The sequence below is a fragment of the Pogoniulus pusillus genome, chromosome 11 (assembly GCF_015220805.1).
Source record: "Pogoniulus pusillus isolate bPogPus1 chromosome 11, bPogPus1.pri, whole genome shotgun sequence".
In the NCBI taxonomy this organism is placed as follows: Eukaryota; Metazoa; Chordata; class Aves; order Piciformes; family Lybiidae; genus Pogoniulus; species Pogoniulus pusillus.
Window position 1 is genome coordinate 24,794,940 of NC_087274.1, and position 23,085 is coordinate 24,818,024.

Sequence of the window (23,085 nt, forward strand, 5' to 3'; positions counted from 1 at the left end):
TTAAGTAACCATGGACACATTTACTGCATAGATAATGTCAAGGATATAATTTTTGTTATGATCAACAGTGTTAACTTTGGGATAGTTGTCTCATGAGGGACACACACCATCAGTCAGATAGTTTTACATTCCAGATAACACTTTTAACCAAGTTTCAAGGTCTCTATTGGTACCCACAGCTGTGATTTTTTTTTATTGTAGTTTTGTTGGCTGAGTGCCCTCGTGAGAGGTTCTTCTCACTTTGAAGGAGAAAAAGAAAAAGACATTTGCATGTACTCCTAAGCCTCAAGTTCACTCAGTTATACTGTGTCTTAACTACACTGCAAACACCTTATCACTTCAACCTGCATAGGTAGCTTCTGAAGAAATGCAGATTAAACATACTTAGAAAGACAACAAAAACGCCAATAAATTACACACGCATAATTTAGAGAAAAAATTAATTTCTAAGTATAAATAGCTGTAGATCAACAAATTAGAGCAAGTGAGAACGTTATTAGTTTTGATTTTGTGTTAGAAAGATTTGGTTTTTTTACGGGTGAAGTAAAACCGTTCCAAAAGTCTTTTCTGCCACTAGAGGGTACTCCAAGAACTTGCAGTATATTTACAGCAGGGAGTGATTGGGGGGTTTTCGGTCGCTAAATGGTCAAGTACTGTTGTACTGAGCAATTTAACCCTCCAAAATCTTGACATAAAGCAGCATTCAAAACCAGTCTAATATACCTTTACATCAAAATAGTGCAGCTCACCCTATTTATAAGGAACATTGAGTGACAATGTAGTTTTGATTTAGTTAAACATATCCTACTTTTAAATTATCTAAATCATGATCTTTTCTTCATTTCAGACACAGTTTTCTGGTTCACATCCAGTTTCTTCATCCAGATTTGGACAAGGTGTTCCGTTATTGGCAGGCTGAAGAAGTATGAAACGAGTTCTTATCTTGGTCCCTGTTTTTCTGCAAACACCTCTACAGAGACCCCAAGAAGACCATTGTGAAACCTCACAGTCCAGTGGTGTTTCTGGAACAGACACGATAAAATTACATAACGTGATGCCTAAGGCTATTACATAGTTTGCAATGCATTAAGGAACTTTTCCTATACAATCAAATATGTAATATTAGTAAAATCCACGTGTGTCTCACAAATAAAAATGTTTCTTTTTCCATCTCCTAAACTCATCAACACTCGTATTATTAATTTTTCTGCACTATAGAGACTCTCTGAGGTATCAGGAGTGCAGCATGCTGTTGAATAGAAAATATAGAATTCCTATCAAACAAAACTCTGCCTAAAATAATAACATTCAAAAGACTGCATTTAAAGAACACCAACATTTCCTGTCAGTTTTATAACTGATTTGCCTTTGCATGGCTTACAAAAACTATAGGGATTAAAGCTTTTCTCCGCTTTATTCAGCGATACTTATGTTTCTTGGCTTTGTTTGCTGTGTACTACAGTTCCCTTTGCCAATATAGATATTCTGTCACTAGAAGCTTTTTAATACTAAAAGGGTTTTAATACTAAAGGGTTCAATATTGGTTTAATTTACTCCAAGGAAAGCAGGCAGAAGCTCTAAAGTGCTTTTCATAACACATACTTCATTGAAAATATCTCTCATAAAAATATTGATGACTGTTTCTTAGCAGGTTAAATAAAAATATGTCTTGTCACAAAAAATTGCATCAAAACTGTGTGCTGCGCCATTTGTGGGTAGAAGAGGTGTGCAGCTTTCAATGCCATGACAACCGCCTGCTACACATTGCTGGAATTACAGTGGAGTTCACTGCTGTTGGGACCATTTTGCATGTTGCTGAAGGGAATAAGTGACACAGCTAATCTGTAGTAATTAAATCTGTCCTTTGGATTCTGGAATGTTTCTTAAAATAGACTGATTTAGAGGCTAATATACAGTGAAGTGGGGATACATGATTAAAATTACTTTTGAAACACCATTCTTGAAATGCAGATCCTAAAAAGGGCCAAATATTCCTTCCAAATAGTGTTGGAAAGGTACAGAGTGGAAATGAGGCACAAAGCATTTACTGTGAATAGGTCTTGTGTAAGCCACTATAAATTATCAAGAAATACATTTATTAAATAAAACTATTTAAAATAAATACTATCTATAACATTAATCAATATAATTATTAATGTCTCAATCATGCATTATTAACTGTGTAGGGAATGAGCTTTATTTCAGTGACTGTGAGGGAACATCAGTGCAGAGCTAGAGGCATGCAGTCTCAAGACTCTCTGGAGAACCTCCTGCAACACAGCAGCTTTTCTAGGAATACACTCGGGATTTAGCTTAATGCTATCTCTCAAATAGTATCTAGGATGTCAGTCTCTTGTTCCTGAGAACAAGAGACTCTTGTTCCTTTTACACTTTGTGAAAATCCACTACAGAAACGTATAGAGAAACTCTCAGTGGACACTGTCCAGCTGCCATCTTTCCCTTAGAGACAATGTTATGGTAATTATAGAATCGTAGAATCAGTCAGGGTTGGAGGGGACCACAAGGATTATCTAGTTCAAATCCCAGGGACACCCTACCCTAGACCAGGCTAGGGTGTCCCTGTATTCTGTATTTATATGTAATTAATTTACATGTAATTTAGAAAAATATATGTTTATATGTAATTAAAAAATGTTATTAGTTTATATGTAATTATGTATTTGTAAATTTGGAGATTGGAAAATTATCTTAAGACTGACCTGGGGCTTTTTAGTCTGGAGAAGAGAAGACTGAGAGGGGAATTAATAAATATGTATAAATATCTAAGCACTGGGTGTTAGGAGTGGGGACAGGCTCTGCTCACTTGCTCCTTGTAATAGGACAAGGAGCAATGGATATAAGCTGCAGGCATAGGAAATTCCACCTCAACACAAGGGGGAACTTCTTTACTGTAAGGGTCACAAAGAACTGGCACAGGCTGCCCAGAGAGGCTGTGGAGTTTTCCTTCTCTGGAGACTTTCAAGGCCCATCTGGCATGGGGGCTCTGGCTTGACAATCTCTTTGTGCTCCTTCCAACCCCTACCATCCTATGATCCTGTGAGTCAATATTTGCATTGCCTCCTATTTAAGCAGGGTTCCTATCTAATATTTTTAGAAAAATCAGAGTTCACATAGGTTCTGTTGTCAGGGTGTATGTTTCTGTCATGAATATGTCCAAATAGGTTTAATTATATAAATTCTTATTGCATGTAACTGTCAAGCCCTCTGACCCAGAAAGAGACAACAATACATACTCTTTTAGCTCATCATTATGTAAAACGTTAAGGATAATTAGTTGCTTCCCAGCTGCAAAGAATCTGGGAACCCTGATTCCTATCAAGTGGTGTTGCTTGATCTATGCTGATGCTGGGGGCTCAGTAACTGCTGCCGTGGGTATCATCACACCCTTTGAGCCATGGCAGAAATGTGCAATCCCTTTCTTATTCTTTCAGAAAGTCTTTGTTTTATTTCCCTTTTCCTATGCAGGTAGGAGAATCCTCTGCTTAATCACCTGCTTCATCCACATCACCCACCAGATTTTCACGTTTGCTGAGTGAATGGAAATCACAGAGCTGAGCATATCACAGCGCTAATCACTTACCTGAGATAGTGTCTATTACTTCATTGCTTTTATCTGGCATATTAACATAAGGTGCAGGAAGACCCAGAAGGTTTTTCTTTATTTTCACCATTGTTACTTGAGCAATAGGTGGCAAAATTTTGAGTTTGGGATAATAAAATGAGTTTGCTGGGTGGCTTGGAGAGGAACAAGTGATCTGCGAATCAAAAAGGGGAATCTTAAGGAAGATACCTGCACAATCATGTTCATGCATCATGATAACAGCTTTTGGGAAGTAAAATGCATAGTTTCTGGGAATCTCAGTTCACACAACTGCTGTAACTGCACAGTTTTCATGCATAATTCTTTGAAACTGGGCACAATGAACTGTGACAGCGTTTGAAGAGAGGGCTGAGAGTACCAAAACCACAGTGATGTATGGAATAGTTTCAAGGAAAGAAGTGGATGTTATGACAAGAAAAAATACAAGAGCATTATATACTAATATTAGGTATGCTATAGCAGCTGTCATATGGATATAGGAGGTCAAATGCATTATTTGCCAGCTTCTCTGTTCCTTTTCTCATTACTCATCAGCATAGTAGTTGGCTCTAGTAAAACTAATCTTAAGAAAGGATTAGCTGAATGCTTATAGGATTCAAAGCATATGAATCATAATTCTTCACCACCCATAACTGACCTGAGCCAAGCAGGAGGCACACACAGTATGGAGCAAGCAAAGAAGATGGTCAGTGGGGTCACAACAGCATCAGTGAGGTTCTCTCCTCTGCTTTCCCTGTCCCTCAAGTGTTACATTTCAGGGCGTAGTAGTGCCTTCCTCTGAAAACTTCCCTCACCATCACTGTTCATTGATGCCAGCTTTCCTGTTTAGATCCATACTTACTTACTAATGCCAGGACTTCTGTGAGTACTTTTAATTTTCCTAGCAGTTTCAGAATTGTTAAAAAGCATCCAAATTTGTCAGCTTTTATGGAAATTACCTAAATGTGGAGCCAAATGTTTCTGAACCCTGTGCAGTTTCTTGGGTAAGACAGCTGTGCAATAAATCTGCTTATTGAGAGCATCAGCACTCTCAGGTACTGAAGTCAGTCTCACAGGAGTCCATGCTGTAGCCATAGGGGATTCTCTTTGAAGGGAGGACTGGGAGCATGCAGTTACGAAGTGCTAAACAGCATCCATACACTCACCTCTGTAACTGTGTCCTGTGGGATGGTGGCAAAGTTTGGGGAGGAAAATGTGAAACCACTGTCAGTTCCAGCATCGTACGGGAACAAATCTACTGTCACTTCCTCCAGCCAGTGATCTCCTTCACAGAGATTCAGGCTGTCAATGCCCACAAACCAGTCTGGGCTTGGAACAATTCGTACGACAAATGAAACCTAGAGAAACAAAATGATTCACCAGGATTACATCACTCACTGCGATGTGCTCCAGCCAAGCTTACAGGAATCTTGACTCAAAATATGTGACAAAAATATCATTCTGCTCTTCTGCTTTATAGACTAATCTGCGCAGTGCCCCCTGCAAAGTGACATTTACTAACTCTTTGCACTCTTCTTACAAGTCTGAACTCAAATATTTAATTTTGGGTGCTAGTGACATACAACAAATGCTTAAAATGAGCAAGTGCATTTACTTACTAAGGGATGTCTTGGATGCACTTCTAACTCAGTGGAGGTTTGTCCTGTGCCACTGGATATGGCGGGAGCAGAGAAGATTCCATGTACACTCTGAATTTTCTCTCCAGCTTCTTCTATTTCTTTCATCAGTACCCACGCCTCGCCTTTCTCAGCAAAATCCCGAACACCATTGCTGGCATATTCATTCTTTTTCCACATGCTGTAGTCAGAACTGTGAGTAACACCTATTAGAGTGAATAGATGGCATGGCATGAAAGTCTGGTTTAAATCATCCTTTTTTTTTCTTCTTCAATTTCTCTGTTCCATTTATGAGGTTAAAAAAAATTAGAAAGTATAGAAATGAGTGAACACTGAAACATTTGGCTTATCACTGCTTATTTCAGCTGCAGCCAGCTGGAAACAGAAGTCAATTGAAACCAGTTGTAGGTTTCTGCAACCACTGTGGAGATTTCAGTTTCTGCATTTTGTTCTTTATAACTTTGGCTACTTTATCCTTTTTCATGAATTTTCTTAAAACTGACTATTGAAACAACCACAGAAGTCAAGGGAGATTTCCCTGTTCTCAGGTGGGTCTGTCCTTCACTTACCCAGCATTGCTGACCACTGTGCTGGGGGCCTGTAGAGTGGGTACTGCTTGGGGAAGGCAGCCTGGCTCCACTTGCCCGTGAAGGTTATGCTGTACTTGGCCAGCTCCTCTGCTGAGCAAAGAGAATCATCACCCACAGGCAAGCTGCTGGCACAGCCCACTGCTGCTACAAGGAGGGTCCAGATAACTTTACAGGAGCAGTAGACAAACATCAGGTTTTCCATTCCCCTCCACACAAAAAGAAAGAAAAAAATATTAGGCATATTACTCACTCTGGGCTCAAAGCTGAGTAACAGCTCTCTAAAAAAATGTAACACACTGTAAGTTATAGCCAAAGGAAAGTATACATCTGAAGCACTGCAGATTGCCCTGCTTCTAGAAACAAGGCTATCATGCTTTCAGATTTGGTATTTCCATGCTGTATACTACAAATCATTAAGTCTGCTTGGGACAAGTGTTTCTAGTGAAAACAAAAATACCTTCACCTTGTTCACAGAACTACCTCTGAGAAAAATCTGGTTCTGATTTTCTCTTGAAATCTTATTAGAGTCACATCTTGAATTAATTAGAGCAGCAACTGTTTCTTTGGAAAACATTTAGTGATGTATTTATTCTTTTAAAGATTAAATTGCAGGTTACTTTGCCAAAAGAAATGATTTATTTTAAATTTGTGTTCTACACAGGCTGGTTTATGGCAATAACATTTAAAACCAAACACATTTCATCTTTATATAAATTACCCTGCTGTCACAACTGCTGCATTAAAAAATACATTGTAATTGCTTCAGAGTGTTTAAGCTCCACGGCTGCTAAAAAAAAAACAACAACCTTTTTAGAAGTTACTGTTGCAGGTTGTGCAGATTTCACTTTAAAATTAATCTGATAATTTAATCAGGCTGTTGAACTCCAGCAATTATTTAAAATAAGTCTTTAAACAACAACAACAACAAAAGGCTTCTTCTAAACTGCTTCTGCCCTGCAAGAAAACTCTACAAATACAACTAAAATGCTCGTAAGATATGAATTGGTAAAAAAGAACCACAAATACTCACTAGATGTTTCCTCTGGAGTACTGGTAGGGGGAGAGCACCTGCTTTTGCTGGCAGCTGAGCTGGTCTGCAAGAGAAGACAGTAGGAGTCTTGCTATTTATGCCTGGAGAGGGTCCCTTTGGTCCAACAATTATTGTTCTCTTTAGACTTCCCAGGTTTGCACAAAGCATGACATCTTCTTGCTTGAAATCTTTTTGGATGGACTAACAGAGGCTTCCTGTCTGTGCTCTGGCTCAGGTTCCTATCAAAGGACTGATGCTGAACAGACTAAATGCTTTTAAAAATGCCTGGGATTTTCAGCAACAGTTGGAGCTTTCTGGTGCCTTTACAGTTCTCTGCTCTTATTGATGCCTCCAAGCTATACAAATGAAGGGATTCCAGCACTGAAATAGTTCTAGTGAATACACTTTAAATGAGAAGCATGCTTTCTTGTAAGTTTTATTGTCTGACAGATGCTCCTTCCAAACATTTCCAGAGAGCTCTCACACACCATATGTATGTGTTCAAATAAAAGGGGCGAGGCAGCTAAAAAAGTCATGAGGGAAAAAAAAAAACAACCAAAAAGTTACATTTCATAATTGCACATACTCACACAGACTGTCTTCTGCAAACTGGAATTAATTTAAAGTAGCAGAGTGTATATTTTTGTGTGCTCCAGCACCGCGTGCTGGATGATGAAAGGGCTCTGTAAGATTGTGGCTTCTTTGGAAAGAGTGGTTTGGGGAAGGTTCGAGGGTTTTCTGAGCTGTCTTCAGAGCAAAAACCCCAAAGAAAAATCTTATTCTTACTGTTAAATCACACACCTTCTGTAGCACAGTACATACACCTACATCCTCACATTATGTATCTTGTCTATGAAGAGTTATGCAGAATACAATGACTCCATTAAGAAATAATACTTAAGATTTATTTTAAACTCTTTCCTCCACTGTATCTCGAATAAGGGTAAACATAGGCTGTGTACCATGTCTCTCTGCTTAACAAAGGCTGTTGTGGCTGATCAGTAAAGGAAGGCAAGTTCAGAAGTTTGCAGGGAACTGTGAAGAAAGTCTTTCACTGAATCTTCTTTTACGGTGGCAAGGAATGTCACTGAAGTGATGGCACCACCTCTAACTGGATGGTAGAGCATATGATAATAAAAGCCATTTTTTCAGATGAAACTCTCAGGCCATTATCAGTATGTAGATATAAAGTGACAGACAATCCACCAAGAGGGCAACAACCAGTCTGAGCATTGTGGCACTTCCCCTGGAAACTTATCCTTGCCTTTGTCCCCCACCCCATGGTAAATCAGCAAGAAAAGCCAAGAAATTAACAAAGTGGGATGTGTGATTTGAATTTCCATGGATTATTCGTCTGGCAAAATGGGTGGATTCAGCACCCACAGTCAAAATTCCTGTTAATACAATGTTTTCCATGATTTATTTCTGTTCCAGGAGCCAGACTTGATAGAGAAAAGAGCAGAGCCTTCAGGAATACTTTTATATACCATTTTCAGTGTTTGCTGAAGAATGATATTTGAGTTACATCCAGATGACTCCCTCCTATGCAGAGTTTCAGATCCTCGGAGAACTGATTCTGCTTACCTCAGAAGTGGGTAGTCTTTCCAGCTCATGCAGCTCTCTAGAAGAACTACACAGCGATCCCTCAAGTTTTCAAGTCTATTGCTGTTAAAAGTAGTTAAGGCTCACTTATTTATTACTAAGTAGCTTTAAACTTCAGAAGGCTTTGTTCTTTATTATCACAACTACTGAACCAGCTGACTTCACATGTTGAAAGACACCATGACACTTCCAGGAGAACACTTTAAAAGAGAACAAAGCAATTAGCTCTGGATGCAGCACAGAATTGTGTCATACCTCAGACCAGTCTTTTCCTTTCGAAGAAAAAACTCTGCCAAAAGGCACATCCCCAGACCAGATCGTTCTGGTTCCATGGCTGCATGTTATGAATGTACCCAGGAAGAGCAACACACACAGGCTGCATCCTTTGGCACAGCTTTGTAAGTTACTACATAATAAAAGAAAGGGAGCCTTTGGAAGGCATTCATTTGAGAAGTCATTTGAGGTTTCTAAGCACAGCGTGGACAAACAAATCTCAAAGATCACAGAAGTTAGAGTTGTTTCTTTCCTTGCAACAGGAATCTGATGCTTTGTATGGAGCATCCAAGAGACATTCCAGTTCTGCAATTCTCTGTAATCAGTTTGTTCTTCCATTACTCCAACTTCTTGAGGTTATCAAACTCCACAACATCAGATGTGCAGCTGATAGAATAAAACTGGTTCTAGATCTTTTGTTTTCCTACTTCATTAGGGTGGGAATTAGATACTTTCATGCATTCTAGTTTGAAAGACTGAAGAGGGATTCTTTCCTCAAAGACTGAATATACTTACAGGGAAACTTGTTCCACCTTATTCCTGTTCTCCAATTCAAGTCCTTACCATTTCTATACTGGACATTTTGCTCTTTAAAGGGAGAGCTCTGCTGTGACAGATTTCTCATGATTGAAATATCCAGGACCCATAGTCTCATTTCTTATCTGAATTTGTAGTTAAATTGTTGGACAAAGCACACTGACTGTAAATTAATTTAAATATCTCCTCTCCCCACTCCTTGCCCTCTCAAGGATGAAAGAGGGGAAGAACAGAAAAAACATATGAAGTGATGCTGTCAGAAAATATTAACTTCAGGACGCCCAATCCTTTTTCTTTAAATATAAACTGAGCTAAGGAAAATCAGTCTCTGACATTATGTAGAGCATCAAAAACGTCAAAGAAAAGAAAAAAAAAAAAAAAAAAGGAAACAACCCCAGATTTCCAGTCAATTTTCACTCAATTACTTTCATGGCTGGAAAGCCACAGATGCCAAATTTTTGTGGGCCAGAAATTGGAGAAAAAAATGCTTGCTGTGGGATCAGAACCTATGCTTGCATTCCTTCCTCAATCTGTAGGTCCCAAAGCAGCTGAAATCTCATGAAAACCTGAAAAAAAACAAACAACCCCAAACCTATTCCATTTAGAAGATGGTTCATTTTCCTTGCAGAAGTCTGCAATCTCTGCTAGTGCTTGTCAATGAGACAACAGTTCCTACAGGCTTAACAAGGATGGAAGCTGGGAAGCAGAAACTAAAAATGGTGTCCAGATAGTATTAGTCTTTAAATAACAGTCAATACCTGTGCTTTAATTGTTAATTGTTAAATGAGGAAAGCCCTGCTTAATGAGTGGTTCTCGAGTCATGTATGCCACAAAAATATTTGTATGAGCATGTTTAGGCTGTCACACAGGAATATGGCACAATAAAAGATTACCTAGAGGATAAGCAATAAGATTTGCATGATTGTTTATGACTTTTCCATTAAACTGTAAGACCAAGAATAAGAATATTTAACTAGAAGGGTTGGTTTGAAGTTATTTTGTGCACCTTTATTCAGAAGAGAAGCTCCAGAAATTTTGTATTTGTATTTCTGAAGTATTACCACAGACTGGAATTTTGCTAAGGCAATTTCTATTTTGGTAGTAGAGAGTATATGTGCAACTCTGCTATTCACAGGCTGTTTAATATGCTTATGACTCGCTATCATCTCTTTGTCTAGCAAGAAAAACATAACATTGTATTACTTAAGAAGGATTAGGCAGCCTCACTTTCCTCCTGTAGTTACCATGGATACACACATGATTATGGACACCCAGCAACGCCAAAAGGTTTGTGTTTTCACTCAAAACCCTCTGAGCTCTAAGTTGTCAAATCTCAGTAGCAGAGCAGCAAGCAGCAAAAAAAACCAAAACAACAACATTATCATGAAGAAACTGTCATGTTGGTTTGGAAACTTCCTTAAAACAAAGCATTTACAGAGGGGAATAGAACATTCCCCATGATGGATGGTACAAGAGCAGTGAGGGCAGCTGTAATTTTGATTTATCTTTTGAGATAAAAATCGAGCTCTTCCTCAACCTCCATTCAAGGAAGACTGGTAGACGTGGTCAGGTCAGCAGACAGCCACCAAGTTTTGTTCAGCCTGGAGAGGAGAAGGCTTTCAAGAGCACCTGACAGAAGCCTTCTGATGACTAGCAAGAGGTCATCAGGAAGATGAAGCTAGGCTCTTCACAATGGTGAACACGGGGAGGATGAGTGACAAAGGGCAGCCAATCCTCAGCATTTGAAACCTTTGGAATTGGAAGGTTATCCCAGAGACATTGTGCTGCCTGTATAAATAACTGTTGCATAACTGGGCTATAAATATGCCCAATGCACAGAAACTTCTGACAGAATTGTCAGCTGGCAGCAGGAGAAAAGGTAGCTTTTGTGGCATGCATGCCCAAGTGCACAAAAGGTCTTAAAGGTAGGTATAGAGCAGAAGCGACAAGACTATTATGTAGAAGACATTACTGCTTCTGACCCCAGGCCAACATCTCTTGTCTACAACAAAAATCTTGCCCTTCCCCAGAAACAGCGAATGAAATAAAATGTTCAATTTGCCCTTTGGGTCTCAACAAAACCCAGGGGAATGTGAGCAGTAAGAGCATTTTTTTTTCTCTGTAAGAAGAGTACTTTTGCAAGTATTGCAGAAAGTGAAATTACATAAAAAAGAAATCTGAATAGTTTGCTATTTTGAAACTGAAGAAAGCTGCTGTTTAAATAATGGGTTATATAATATCTTGTAATTGTTGCTGCTGTTTCAAACCCTGACATTTTTACTAGTATTAAGTGCTTGAGTATGAATTTTATTTATCAGTTATTACAGTGAAAAAGTGAACTCCACAAGGAGATGACAAATTTAAGTTTTCTCCATTATATTCTGCATTAGCTACAAATTAAGGATAAATTGCTATCAATTTATATTTCAGGAAGCTGTACTGCTCGTTTACTTCTTTTACTTCCAGAACTAAATCAATGTCAAGTGCCATGCTAGGAGGCACTCTGCTGCCAGAAATGCTCAAATGGATTTTCAGTTCTGAAGCGCTGGTATAAATATGAATTAGCACCAATAGAAACACTCTGCAATTATGCCAACATGAACGCAATCAGAATCAGACCTATTCTTTTAAAAGATGTAAAGCTCATATTGGAATTCCTTTTGTCAATAGAAAAGCCATTGCCCAGACCACGTTTTAATAAACCACCCTGAATTCTGTTTGCAGATTCAATTAAGAAAAGATATTATTCTTCCCTTCTTGTCCTAATCTGTTCTTCAAAGTTACAGTGCAGTTTACTGAATGTATTATCAGTTATGAGCTCTGAGAAACTCTTTGAGTAGTTGTTTGGGCAACATTTTACATGATGAATAAAATACATTATTAGAAGGATAAAAAAAATAATAATTGTAGTGAAGTATCACTGTTACTCTTTAAGGGTAAACAAGCACAGAACAGAGGAAAGACTTCAGTGTTCACTGATGTCGTCTCTCCCAGTTTGTTACCTGAGCAGCAGCAGCCTGTGTGCTCATCACCAATTCTAGAGACAGAAAAGGGTCATTATGAAACAAAAGCCAGAACAACCAAGATCAGAAATTTAAAAGGATTGATTTAGTCCCAGTATTCTGCAATGACATAAAGAAAAGGCTTTTACCGTTTTTCAGTGTGGATCCTCTGCCTTTTCTGGAAGCCCTGAAGTCTTTCTCTTTAGCAAGCCTTTGATAGGTGCTGAAACTCTGTCTAACACACTTCTGTTTCAACTCCTACATCTCACTTTCAATGTTTCAAAAGCTACAGCAGCATTTTCTTTCCCTGCTGTTCTAATGCAAAAGCAGATGTCTTTATCTCAATAGTGATTTTGACACTTCTCTTGGCTAAGGAACTTCTGGCAAATTAGATTGTGTAAGCAGCTTACTACTTGTAAGTAAAACAGTCAGAGATACTGTGATACTGACAGTGGAAGAATTCTCAGAAGCACCAATCTGCCAAACTCTGGATCATCCCCAGCAACAATATCAATATTTGTCCTCTGATGATTATCCCAGTGTTATAAAAGCTGACGTAAACACAAACAGCCACTTCATGCCATCTGCAGGTGAGTAGATCTTTCTTAGTTCTTAGAATGAGAAGCTGCCTTTACAGGTGCTTACAATGGTGACAGTAGTGCCAGACCTGCCTTTTTCCCCATGGTAATAAACAATAGTTAAAGAATCTACTGTAAACTGCATAGTAACTGCTGAATGTAAGTCTGCACAGGTGATATCACAAATCTCAAACCATTCTCATGGGAATTCCATCATCTCACAGTGCTTACACACTTTCTTTGCTGGATACCTCAGCAAGTCCTGTCAAACCAGGCAGATCAAGCAGAATTCTTCCTCTGACACCAATTCATTAGCACCTCAGCTGGCTAGTGGAACATAACAGATAGTAACAAAGCAAAGCATGGTTCAGATTTGCTCGGTAAAGACAATGCAGATGGGATTTAGGTTGCAATGCTCCTACAAAGCATTTGCATTTCAGTTCATGTTCATGAAAACTTTCAATTACCTGAGAACAGGAAGGGAGGAAGGCTAAAAAAATGCATAATTCTTTATGCTCAGTTTACAGAGGGATTGATGTATTTGGTTGATTATCTGGTCCTATAACTTATGTCTTCATCTTCCTGAGTATGCTAAGACTGCTTGAGGATATAGGACAGCAGACTGAATCCACGGGGGCCCATGTCTGTGGATCTGTGATGCTGAACACCAGAGGTTATAAATAAACAGCACAGAACCTCTTTGTTGACAGTTTGCATGGCAGGTGCTCTCTTGGAAAACTGAACCATTTGATTTTAGCATCTAGAGGAAAAAAACCCAACAAGCAAAAACTGATGAGAATGGAAAGTAGTATTAGAGTATGATCTTAAATATCTTGTACTAGCTAGAGACTAGTTGGCATCAGCTTCAAGAGACTAAACAGTGAGTTTATTTTCCATAGTTTTGAGTCCATTGCAGCAGCTATTCGTCTCCTTCTACCAGCAAGACCAGCCGAAAAAAAGTACACCAAGGAGAATTCATTTATATTTGTGTAGTCATTTCCAAGCAAGGAAGAGAGTCTCTCCATCCCAGAGAGCTTGTCTGTAAACAATTGCCTTTATGAGGTTTAGATGTGACTCTGAGGAAGTTTGAACCTTCAGGTAGCACCGACCAATCTTCTCTGTAGAGTGAGCATACCCCAAACCACTGCAGTAATTCAAATCTCTGTTTTCTTACAACACAGACAAATCCTTGAAACAGAGCAAATGTAGATCTGCATGATGCAGATAAATACAAGTTTTGTAAACAACTCTTCCCCTCTTTTCTATTTCTTTTCAGAATGAGCCTCTCCTTCCAGATGCTCTGGAGTCCAGCAATTTGTGCTGCCTCCCTGGGTTGCAGCAACCTTCACACAGTCTCCCTCTGGGTCTCTAGGAATGTATCCTCTCCTTGACCTCTGAGACTTGGCTTCTTTGCAACCAGCAAGCCATGTGCTTTGTCAGGAGTCTTTCAGCCTGCACACAGACATTGTCATCTCCTCCCTTCCCTCCCCCGTCCACCTGACACAGGCTACACGGCCAGGAAAAGCAGAGGCAGCCTTTCTCCCTGCTCTCTGTCACACCCTTTAAAAGCAAACAAGAAGAAAAAGATGCAAGGACCAATAAATAGACACTAAACTATGAACAAACCCTTCAACTTTTTCATTTATCATGCGGGCAAAAAGCAGTAGAAAGTGGAGGCACTCTGTAGAGCAGTCAACTGCAAAAGCACAAACATGCACCCTCTTCACTTTCCTACATCAGGTAACACCTGAGCTGAGCAAGACCCAGACTCATCAACTCTCCTTAGGCACTTCTCTGGGCAGGGAAGATGAAGGTATATGAGCCAGAGTGGTTCAGACTTCTGCTCATCTTTCAGAGTCTGGATTATACTGAGAGTCTGGAACAAGGTTTGTAGGAATATGCTTGCATTAGACAACAGAGAAAAGTGCAGATGAAAAGATCTTACAGCGTAATTAACATATGTCCATCTCTTTGTCTAACCTCCTTGCTCACCTCTCAAAGATGCTGTGAAACAATTGTCCAGCTTCTAGCACTGCTAGCTGTCATCTTGGCATCTGACTTGGCATCTGACTGCCTCCTGAGACAATAAAATCCAGGACTGATTCCAGGCTGTGTAGAAGAAAACCAAAGAGGATTATGAGAAAGTTTCTCCTCTGGTGAAACCACTGGCTACTGCTAAGTGTGGGTTTCTGTAGAAATATGATATTTGAATGAGTCAAAGTTCTCACCTGCAGCAGGAGCAGTCTCTGGGATGTGGCACTGCTCAATGCTAGGGGAGAAAATAAACAAGAAATAAGAAGTGAACCCTTTTGTTTACATGAGTGGCTCTCCAAAACCATATCTCGCTCCTTTGGTAAACTGTTTTTCTTCAGCAGCATTCACTGACTCCATCAGATTTCAAAACCTCTATCAATTTGGATAATCTTCACAAAACTGAGGAACTCAAACCCTTGTTTTCTGCAGTTTAGCAGTTCCTGCTTTGCTTACCCATAAAAGACATTACCATTGCTGGGATCCATGAGGGCTGTGTGCATGTCAGTCCATACCTTACTGCTCGTTGCTTCTTCCCGACATGTATTTCTTCTTGTCTGTAAACTCTGCAGATGAATCAGATTCATCATGTCTCCAAGGCACTTATCCCAAAAAAGCCCTTGTCCTTGCTGATGTTTCCTTCAGATAAATTATAAATTCTTTCTTACACTACCTTGAAAATTCATTCCACTTTGTTCTTTTTCTATGGCATGAAATATCTTGGCAGTCACCAAGTTGTCCATTTTCACACCCAAAATGTTGAGGGTCACTGCATCTTGATAGAGACTTTCCACATGCCATTGGTGGTGCTTTTCCACCAAATCCCACTGTGGTGCTCTCACAGAAAGTTTCACCTCAACATGAAGAGAAACTTCTTTACAGAGAGGGTGACAGCACTGGAACAGGCTGCCCAGAGAGGTTGCGGAGTCTCTTTTTCTGGATGCTTTCAAAACCTCCCTGGATGGTTCAGCAGGGGAATTGGACTCAATGAACTCTGAATGTCCCTTCCAGCCTCTAAGGTTCTGTGATTCTGAAGCCATTGATAGCATTCAGGACATATAGCAAGGTGTACCAGCCTGCAATGAAACAGCTTCCCAAAGCTAACAGCATTCACAAGCTTATCCCTTTCTGAACAGGCAAAGACTGTTTGTTAGGAAGTAAAAAAAAAAAAACAAACCATAAGCAGATGTTTGCAAGATCTGCAGACACCTTCATTTCACTTCCCAGTCTTCCTGTTTCTCAAGGCACATCCAAGAGAAAGGCTTCAGAGACCAGCCTAGAGACCACAGAATGCATCTCACCTGTCACACCCATCTGTTCCATGTTCAGAAAATCATAGAATCATAGAATCAACCAGGTTGGAAGAGACCTCCAAGATCATCCAGTCCAACCTATCACCCAACCCTATCCAGTCAACTAGACCATGGCACTAAGTGCCTCATCCAGTCTTTTCTTGAAGACCTCCAGGGATGGTGCCTCCACCACCTCCCTGGGCAGCCCATTCCAATGGCAAATCACTCTCTCTGTGAAGAACTTCCTCCTAACATCCAGCTTATATCTACCCCGGCACAACTTGAGACTGTGTCCCCTTGTTCTATTGCTGGTTGCCTGGGAGAAGAGGCCAGCCCCCACCTGGCTACAATGTCCCTTCAGGTAGTTGTAGACAGTAATAAGATCACCCCTGGATGGCATTTCTGCAGAGCAACCACAAGAGAGGTCTGTGGTAGAAGAACACATAAATTAAAAGTGCTCTTTTACATATTCCATTTGTAAATTGCATCCAGCATAACAGGTCTGAGGTGAGGCAGCCTTGCTGTTTACAAGTAGCCTCCAGATCTGGAAGCCTTCACAAATTTAAACCTGCAGGGGAAGAGCCACTGTGAGAATAATTGGCAGGAAATGGTATAAAATCTAACAAAAATAAACTGAGTAGTCTCATCCATGTTAAAGGAAAACTCTGTATGCTTTAATGTAAAATATTTTCTTAGGGTAATGTGGAATGTTACGTTTGGACCTCCTGAATTGTCTGCCAGGCTAACACAAACAATGGGAATTTCTCTATAAGCATAGTGGTGCCTACACTAAGGGACAGCTGAGGTGTTTGCATTCTGAGAGGAGGCTGCTTCCATAAGCCTGCCTCCTCCAGCTGAGCCATCAGGCTCTGAAGGGACTTACTAGGGCATCACAAATCCTTTTGGCAGTGACTTCTGGAAAACGCCTAGAAATAGCTTAATTTTCTAGAGTGAAACAAGACTGTTGAGTCATTCATAGAGCCACCAAGGCTCGAAGTTTTCACTCAGACAAAAAGGTGGGGAAAGGCCGTGGAATAAGACACCTTTTCACTGGGAGACAAGGCAAGAAAATACTAGAAACTTACTGTGACTGCCTCATCATTGAGATCCTGGAAAATAAAATAAATACTCCCATAAATAACTCAAAATCCAGATTTGAAGTAGTTGTTTGCTCTAAAAACCATATAGATTTTGCGTGCTGTGTTGCTAACCCCTGACCCCCTGCAATTCATTGGAGTGTTTTCAGTATCTGTTGTTTATATCCTGTACTCTTAACTCTGATGTAATATTTCAGGGCATGAAAAGGCTATCATGGTAATAATGAGTTTGCTTTTTTTTTTTCTTTCCAGCATTCTCTTGCTGACCTCTGTTGAGTAATGCTCATGTGTATTTATTACTTAAGTATTTCAGCATTACCAAAGCACAAGGAAAAAAAAAAAAACAAAAAAAGAGGGAATCTAGATCACTTAGAAAGCCTTGCACAGCTGCAGCTGTCACATGGACTGTTTTGCTTTGGGATTATGGGGGGTTTAAAAGTTATTTATTTATTTCTACAGTGATGGGAGTTCATTTAATATTTTGGGAAAATAGGAAAGAGTTTTCACCCCCTCAGTACATCCCTGATACTTCCCTGGAGAACATCAGAGTGATAAAATGAATTCATTCAGAAGAGTGACGCAGTAGTTAGTGGATTGAGTGTTTCCAGGAGATCTTTGAAATATTAATCCAGCACAAACTCTCAATTTTAAGTTTTTGTTGTTGCTGTTGTTTTCTTTGAAATTTTGATCTCTTTTTCACCTTATTGCATGGAAATATATTTATTTTCAACTATGTTTTTCATTGCACTCATGTACTTAGTCACATTGAGACATTTCTTCTTTCATTTTCTCATCATATGGAAAATCCATGAAAATGTGAGAGCAGTGCAGTGGTTGGAAAATTATTGCTTTCTCTCCCAAACTTGGCCAAGGGAGATTTGGAATATTTACTGAAATAATCCCAGAATACAGTAATATTTCAAAGATGGACAGGTGCTAAGTATTTTGTTTTGTTAAGCTGGCTAACCCTCCACAAGTCAAATATATTCCTTCTCAAGTTAGATTTAACTCTTTCTGTCCAGATTTTCAAAATAATCTTACCATACTTTTCAGATGACCAAACCTTTTCTTAACATAATTTTTTTCAATCTTCTGCACCTTTGCAGGGAGAAATCCAATTTATACATTTCTTAGGTAGTTTTGGTTCTGAGAATCAGAGTGAGCCTACATTGATTTAGCCCAAGTGTTATCTTCTGAATCACATTTTCTGATCACCACCAGTTAATAATGCTTTAATTCATGTTCTGTACTGGGCTTGGATCCCCATACAAACTAGACTTTGGAATAAAGATAAGTAGAAGATGAGCTTGGAGAAACATTCAGTCCACAGCACAACTAGAACTAGCCCAGCAATAAAGCCTCCCGAAGTGTGTAAAGGGCAGAACCAGTACAGACTGCTTCTGTTTCTGAACCTGCTGATGCTGGTTGGTGCTAAAGGGGGGACAGTTTCCAACTGAACTTTGAGGCCATAGGCACTCACATGCAGAGTGCAATCCTAGCCTGATTTAAGCACTTCTAGTGCTTTAAAAATGTACACAGGACTTAGGGATGTGATCTTTTGGGAGGCTTATGAAAATGTCATTAATTGGTTATCTGCATCTTTAAGTCCTTAAGTATCTTTGGGAATCAGAATCTCATATTCTTGTGCTGTGGTTCCACTTTCTTAAAATAAAGATTAAAAAAAAAAATAATACAGAGTTTGACAGAACCTGATGAGGATGTGTTAAAAATGGTGAGCTGCTCAAGTCCCAGAACAAGAGGGATGAATCCGAAACAAAGATCGCTTTCATATCTCAGATCAAGGTTAAACAAAGGCTAAAGCTCTGCATGCATGATTCGCAAATGTAGTTATGCTAATAGCATGATGAACTTAATTAGATGATCAGCTGCATATCTGACTTTTGATAATAAGTCCTAATGTGACTTGCTAATCAATGTCAGATATGGGAATAGAATGCGGAGTTTCTGACTTGTGAATCCTTGCGCTAATTGCTAACCCAGGCTGCCTCCTTCGTGTCACCCTTCTCTTCAGAATGTTCCATTTCCTGCTTGCACTCGTCTGATGTATTATTTGAACAGCTTCTTAGAGATTCATGGACTGTTAGAACCCAGAAGAATCCACTCTAATCATATTATCCAACTTCTAAATAACAAGGACAAGATAGTTTCTTGCTATTTCATATTGGGAAAACATTATTATTATTATTTTCTTTTTTACAATAAATTAATATTATCAATCTTCATTTTTGACTGGTCTACAGAACATTTTTTTTTCTCCAAGACAACTAATTTTGATTTGAAGATTCCAAATGATGACGAATTTGTCACTTTGCATGAGAAGAAATGTCAATTATTAATTGCCCTCAGTCTAATGAGATGCTCAAAAATAAGGTCAGATTCATCCTGTTTTTAAAAGCTGCATTTAATTGCCAGTTCAAATGTTCCTGATTTCTGCTTGCAGCCACAGTAATATCTTGTTGTGCCTTTAACTGCTAGATTAAAGATTCCTACATCTCAGATCACAGATTGCCATATAAAGGCAAGTGTGAAAGAGGATTAATCACTTTATTCACATCACTTAATTCTCTGTGGGAAGTAGTTCAAATAGCTGAGAAAATAATAGAATCATTTTAGCTTCCATTACTTTGTTTTCCTTTTCAATTTAGCAATATTACAGATAAACTTTAAAAAGGAACTGTTACAAAAATGGATTTGAAAGTGGAACTGAAAGGTTTGCCTGGATGCCTTCTTTCCAGTGGACAACCTCTGTATTCCATACCTGAAGAGCAGAGGAGGAAAAGGAAAGAAACCCCCTTTTTAGTGTGCAGTTGTCAGCTGTTTCTTTGAGTTTTGTCAACACATCAGAAAATCATCTTAACAACTGGGATTCCCATTAATTAAGTCACTGGGATAAATACAGCTGTCAAAGCAAAATAGGGTATTGTGGAATTTCCACACACAATAAATCATTCCCCCTCCAGGAGGAGGATGCTAGAATTAATAAAATTGAAGAAGTCCATGAAGCTGGCACAGCAGCCTGGGTCTTAGCTCTGTTCATAGAGAAGTATGACATGCAGTAGTACCAAAATTTTGTATCTGAACAATGTTTGTGTCTAAAACAGCTATCAATTGGAAATATCCATATCAAACAAAAAATAAGAACTCAGCTTCCAGAAAAGACAGAAGGAGGCATTTTGCCTTCTGAATGCATAGTATTACATACATGGTTATGCATGAAGTAATATGTCCAAAACACAAAACCTATGAAAATAAATCTGTTAGACCTGCATTTAACTTTACCTCTCCAAGATTAAACGTTAATAGATCTTGGCCTGATTGTAACATGATGTGTTATTTTTCATCTCATGCAACATTTTACTGGGGGGAAGGGGAAAACATCAAGATGTTTCTCATTAAGAAAGTGCATGTTTGCTGCTGCAGCTGCAGCTTTGGCTTAATTTCATGGTTTCAACTCTCAAAGGCCATAGAAAGGAACAGTAACAGCCACTGCAGTCTCAAACTTATCACCTCCTAGATACAAATGGAAAATTTAGGCAGGAAGAAAATTAGACTTGGTTTCTCTTCTAGTAAAAAGATTCCACTATAGAAAAGAAGCCCACATTGTTAGATAATTAAATCACCACTGAGGAATCAAATTCTAGAAAAGAACAACTCTTCAGTAATTTTGAAAATGTCCAATTTCCTTTTTCTGCCCTTGCAATGCACTGTTCCCATCAGTCTCCCTTTCACCTGGCAAACCTGCTTGATAAGGAACTACACCAGCAGTTGTTCAGCTCCCTCCAAGGAGCAGATCGATCACATAACTCTTGTGAACACACACACACACCCCCCTACCCAAAGTTTCCATCTCCATAACAGTAACATTCACAGTATAAATTATGGAAGAATACAAGAATATTCTTTCACCATGAACTTTCAACTCCTCACCTTTGCTCTGCTCATTAATCCATTCCTCCTGGGGTAAGTGGAGCAGGACCAGACAGTCAGGAATCTGCCAAAAGTGGGAGTTCTAACAGACTGAACGAAAAGTTGATTTGAAAAGCAAAAACAACTGGCAAAATCCTCCCCCTCCCCCCCCCACCAAGTATAGAGAAGTTCTGAAAAGTGAGGGGAGGGAGGGTTTCTGCTTTCTTTTCCTCAAAGCAAGAGTAATTTGTTAGCATTTTTTCCTAATTAAAACACATGAAATAAAATTAATTTTAAAAGTCTGGCAAAATAAAAGACTACAAACACTGGGGTGGAAACTGGAAAAGAATGTAGCACAGATAAACACACTTGATCACAGCTCTTAACTGTTTACTGGAGAGTGCTCAGTGGTCCAAGGTTAGTTTATGAATTTGCATGGAATGGAATGAAATAATATATTAAATAATAAATGAGCAGCTGGAAAATAATAAATTCCAAAGGTTCTGAAAACAAAAGTTTTAATAGTTTAAATAATGAAAGGTCAATAAGATTTATTTAGATAGAGTAAAATCACTTTGTCCTCTGTTAATATATCTTGGAGTTCCAGTGATTAATATTCTAGAGAAGGAGCCTCTTTGTTAGCTTCATTATGCTACAATGTGAAAAGTAGCCACATGCATCCTATTATCATCCTTCCAGTGCACCCTCAGCCAAAACGGAGGGGATGTGAATGGAGGGGATGTGAATTATGTTCCTAATATTGACAAGATTAAAAAAGAAAGCATACTTTTAAAATTTATATCTCCTGACAAATGAGAAAAGATGGCCAATTTTAAAATGCTCTCATAGAAAATCCCCTAAAGGCAGAGACATTTCTGCAGGAATTAAACAGAATTATTCTGTATCTAATGAAAACTCTGCAACCATTGCTGGCTTACTAAGTTTGACCTTGGTGCTTAGTGATAACAAGAGATGGAATATCTCCTTTGTCCACCCATTATAAGCACACATCAAACACTGCAGAGGGAGCATCTGGTTTTAAGAGGCACTTACTTTGGAATGGCACTCAGACATGTAATGTGCTCAAGTGATACGTCTGGATTTCTATTACTGGCCTTCACAATTAGCAGCAGCAGTTCTACAGTGTGTTTTTTTCCTATTCTGCCAAATAACCCGAATTTCTGTTAATTACATGACTAAATTAGTCATTCCAAACTTAATACCTTCTAAAGCCATCAGCAGATGTTCCCTGTATAATCACCGATGTCACTGTAAATGACTAAAGAGGAGACACTGAGTCCGCACTAACTTTGGTGCGCCTCTTGTCTAACTCGAGCTGTCTCACCACACATCTGACCAGCCTCCATCAGACCAGCTGTCTCCAGAGACACCGACACTTTCAACAGGAAACTCAACCTCTTTGAAAGCATACAGAGGAAACTCGACCCTGTCACACTTTGTTATCTCTAAAGGCTGTCTGATTATCTAGCCCAGTTTGCTACATTTAAACTGCAGACTGGTGAGACCTTTACCATCTTTTAGCTGAACACGGTGGAAAACTGCAGGTTAGATTCAGGTCTGTGTTTCAGTTGGTTTTGTATTATGTTACAGTAAGACCACAAACCTGCCCAGCCTTGTAGGAGAAAAGGTGTCTGCGTGGTGGATGATGCTTGTCTCAGCCACTTTAAGCAGGGTCCTCCCGAGCAAATGCAGCAGTCACATTAAGCCAGAGACAAATGTTCTTGGACTGCTGATGGTTGTTCTGAAGTGAAAATCAACAGTAACAAAGTTATCATCTCCTTTATGAGATCAATGTAAGTGTTTAATGCAATGTATTTAAAAGTAGGAGGCTGCAGATAGAGCAGAGAGGCAATGGGAGGAAAAGGGA

General features: G+C 39.2%; 1 protein-coding gene across 3 annotated transcripts; it reads right to left on the bottom strand.

Annotated features, from left to right (window-relative positions):
* Nucleotides 1-22,840, bottom strand: SPON2 (spondin 2). Of its 3 annotated transcripts, XM_064151520.1 has the most exons (10): nt 22,822-22,840; nt 21,219-21,282; nt 15,079-15,119; nt 14,843-14,959; nt 6,859-6,922; nt 5,808-6,034; nt 5,221-5,444; nt 4,768-4,959; nt 3,602-3,776; nt 1-1,022 (listed from the first exon to the last, which is right to left on the bottom strand). In XM_064151520.1, the coding sequence occupies exons 6-10, from the start codon at nt 6,028-6,030 to the stop codon at nt 844-846; spliced, it is 993 nt and encodes a 330-aa protein (XP_064007590.1). In that variant the 5' UTR covers nt 6,031-6,034; nt 6,859-6,922; nt 14,843-14,959; nt 15,079-15,119; nt 21,219-21,282; nt 22,822-22,840; the 3' UTR covers nt 1-843. The 3 variants fall into 3 exon arrangements, with proteins under 3 accessions (XP_064007590.1, XP_064007591.1, XP_064007592.1); XM_064151521.1 differs by lacking the exon at nt 15,079-15,119 and having other exon boundaries at nt 22,822-22,838; XM_064151522.1 differs by lacking the exons at nt 14,843-14,959; nt 15,079-15,119; nt 21,219-21,282; nt 22,822-22,840 and having other exon boundaries at nt 6,860-7,326.
* Nucleotides 22,841-23,085: the final 245 nt, after the last annotated feature.

What these genes read in the sequence shown, in the direction of transcription:
- SPON2 (XM_064151522.1), bottom strand. Translation starts at nt 7,026, where the DNA reads ATGCTTTGTGCAAACCTGGGAAGTCTAAAGAGAACAATAATTGTTGGA. An exon ending in ACAGTGGTCAGCAATGCTGG is followed by an intron (nt 5,445 to 5,807) that starts GTAAGTGAAGGA and finishes TCACTCTAATAG; the next exon opens with GTGTTACTCACAGTTCTGAC. An exon ending in AGTAATAGACACTATCTCAG is followed by an intron (nt 1,023 to 3,601) that starts GTAAGTGATTAG and finishes TGTCTGTTCCAG; the next exon opens with AAACACCACTGGACTGTGAG.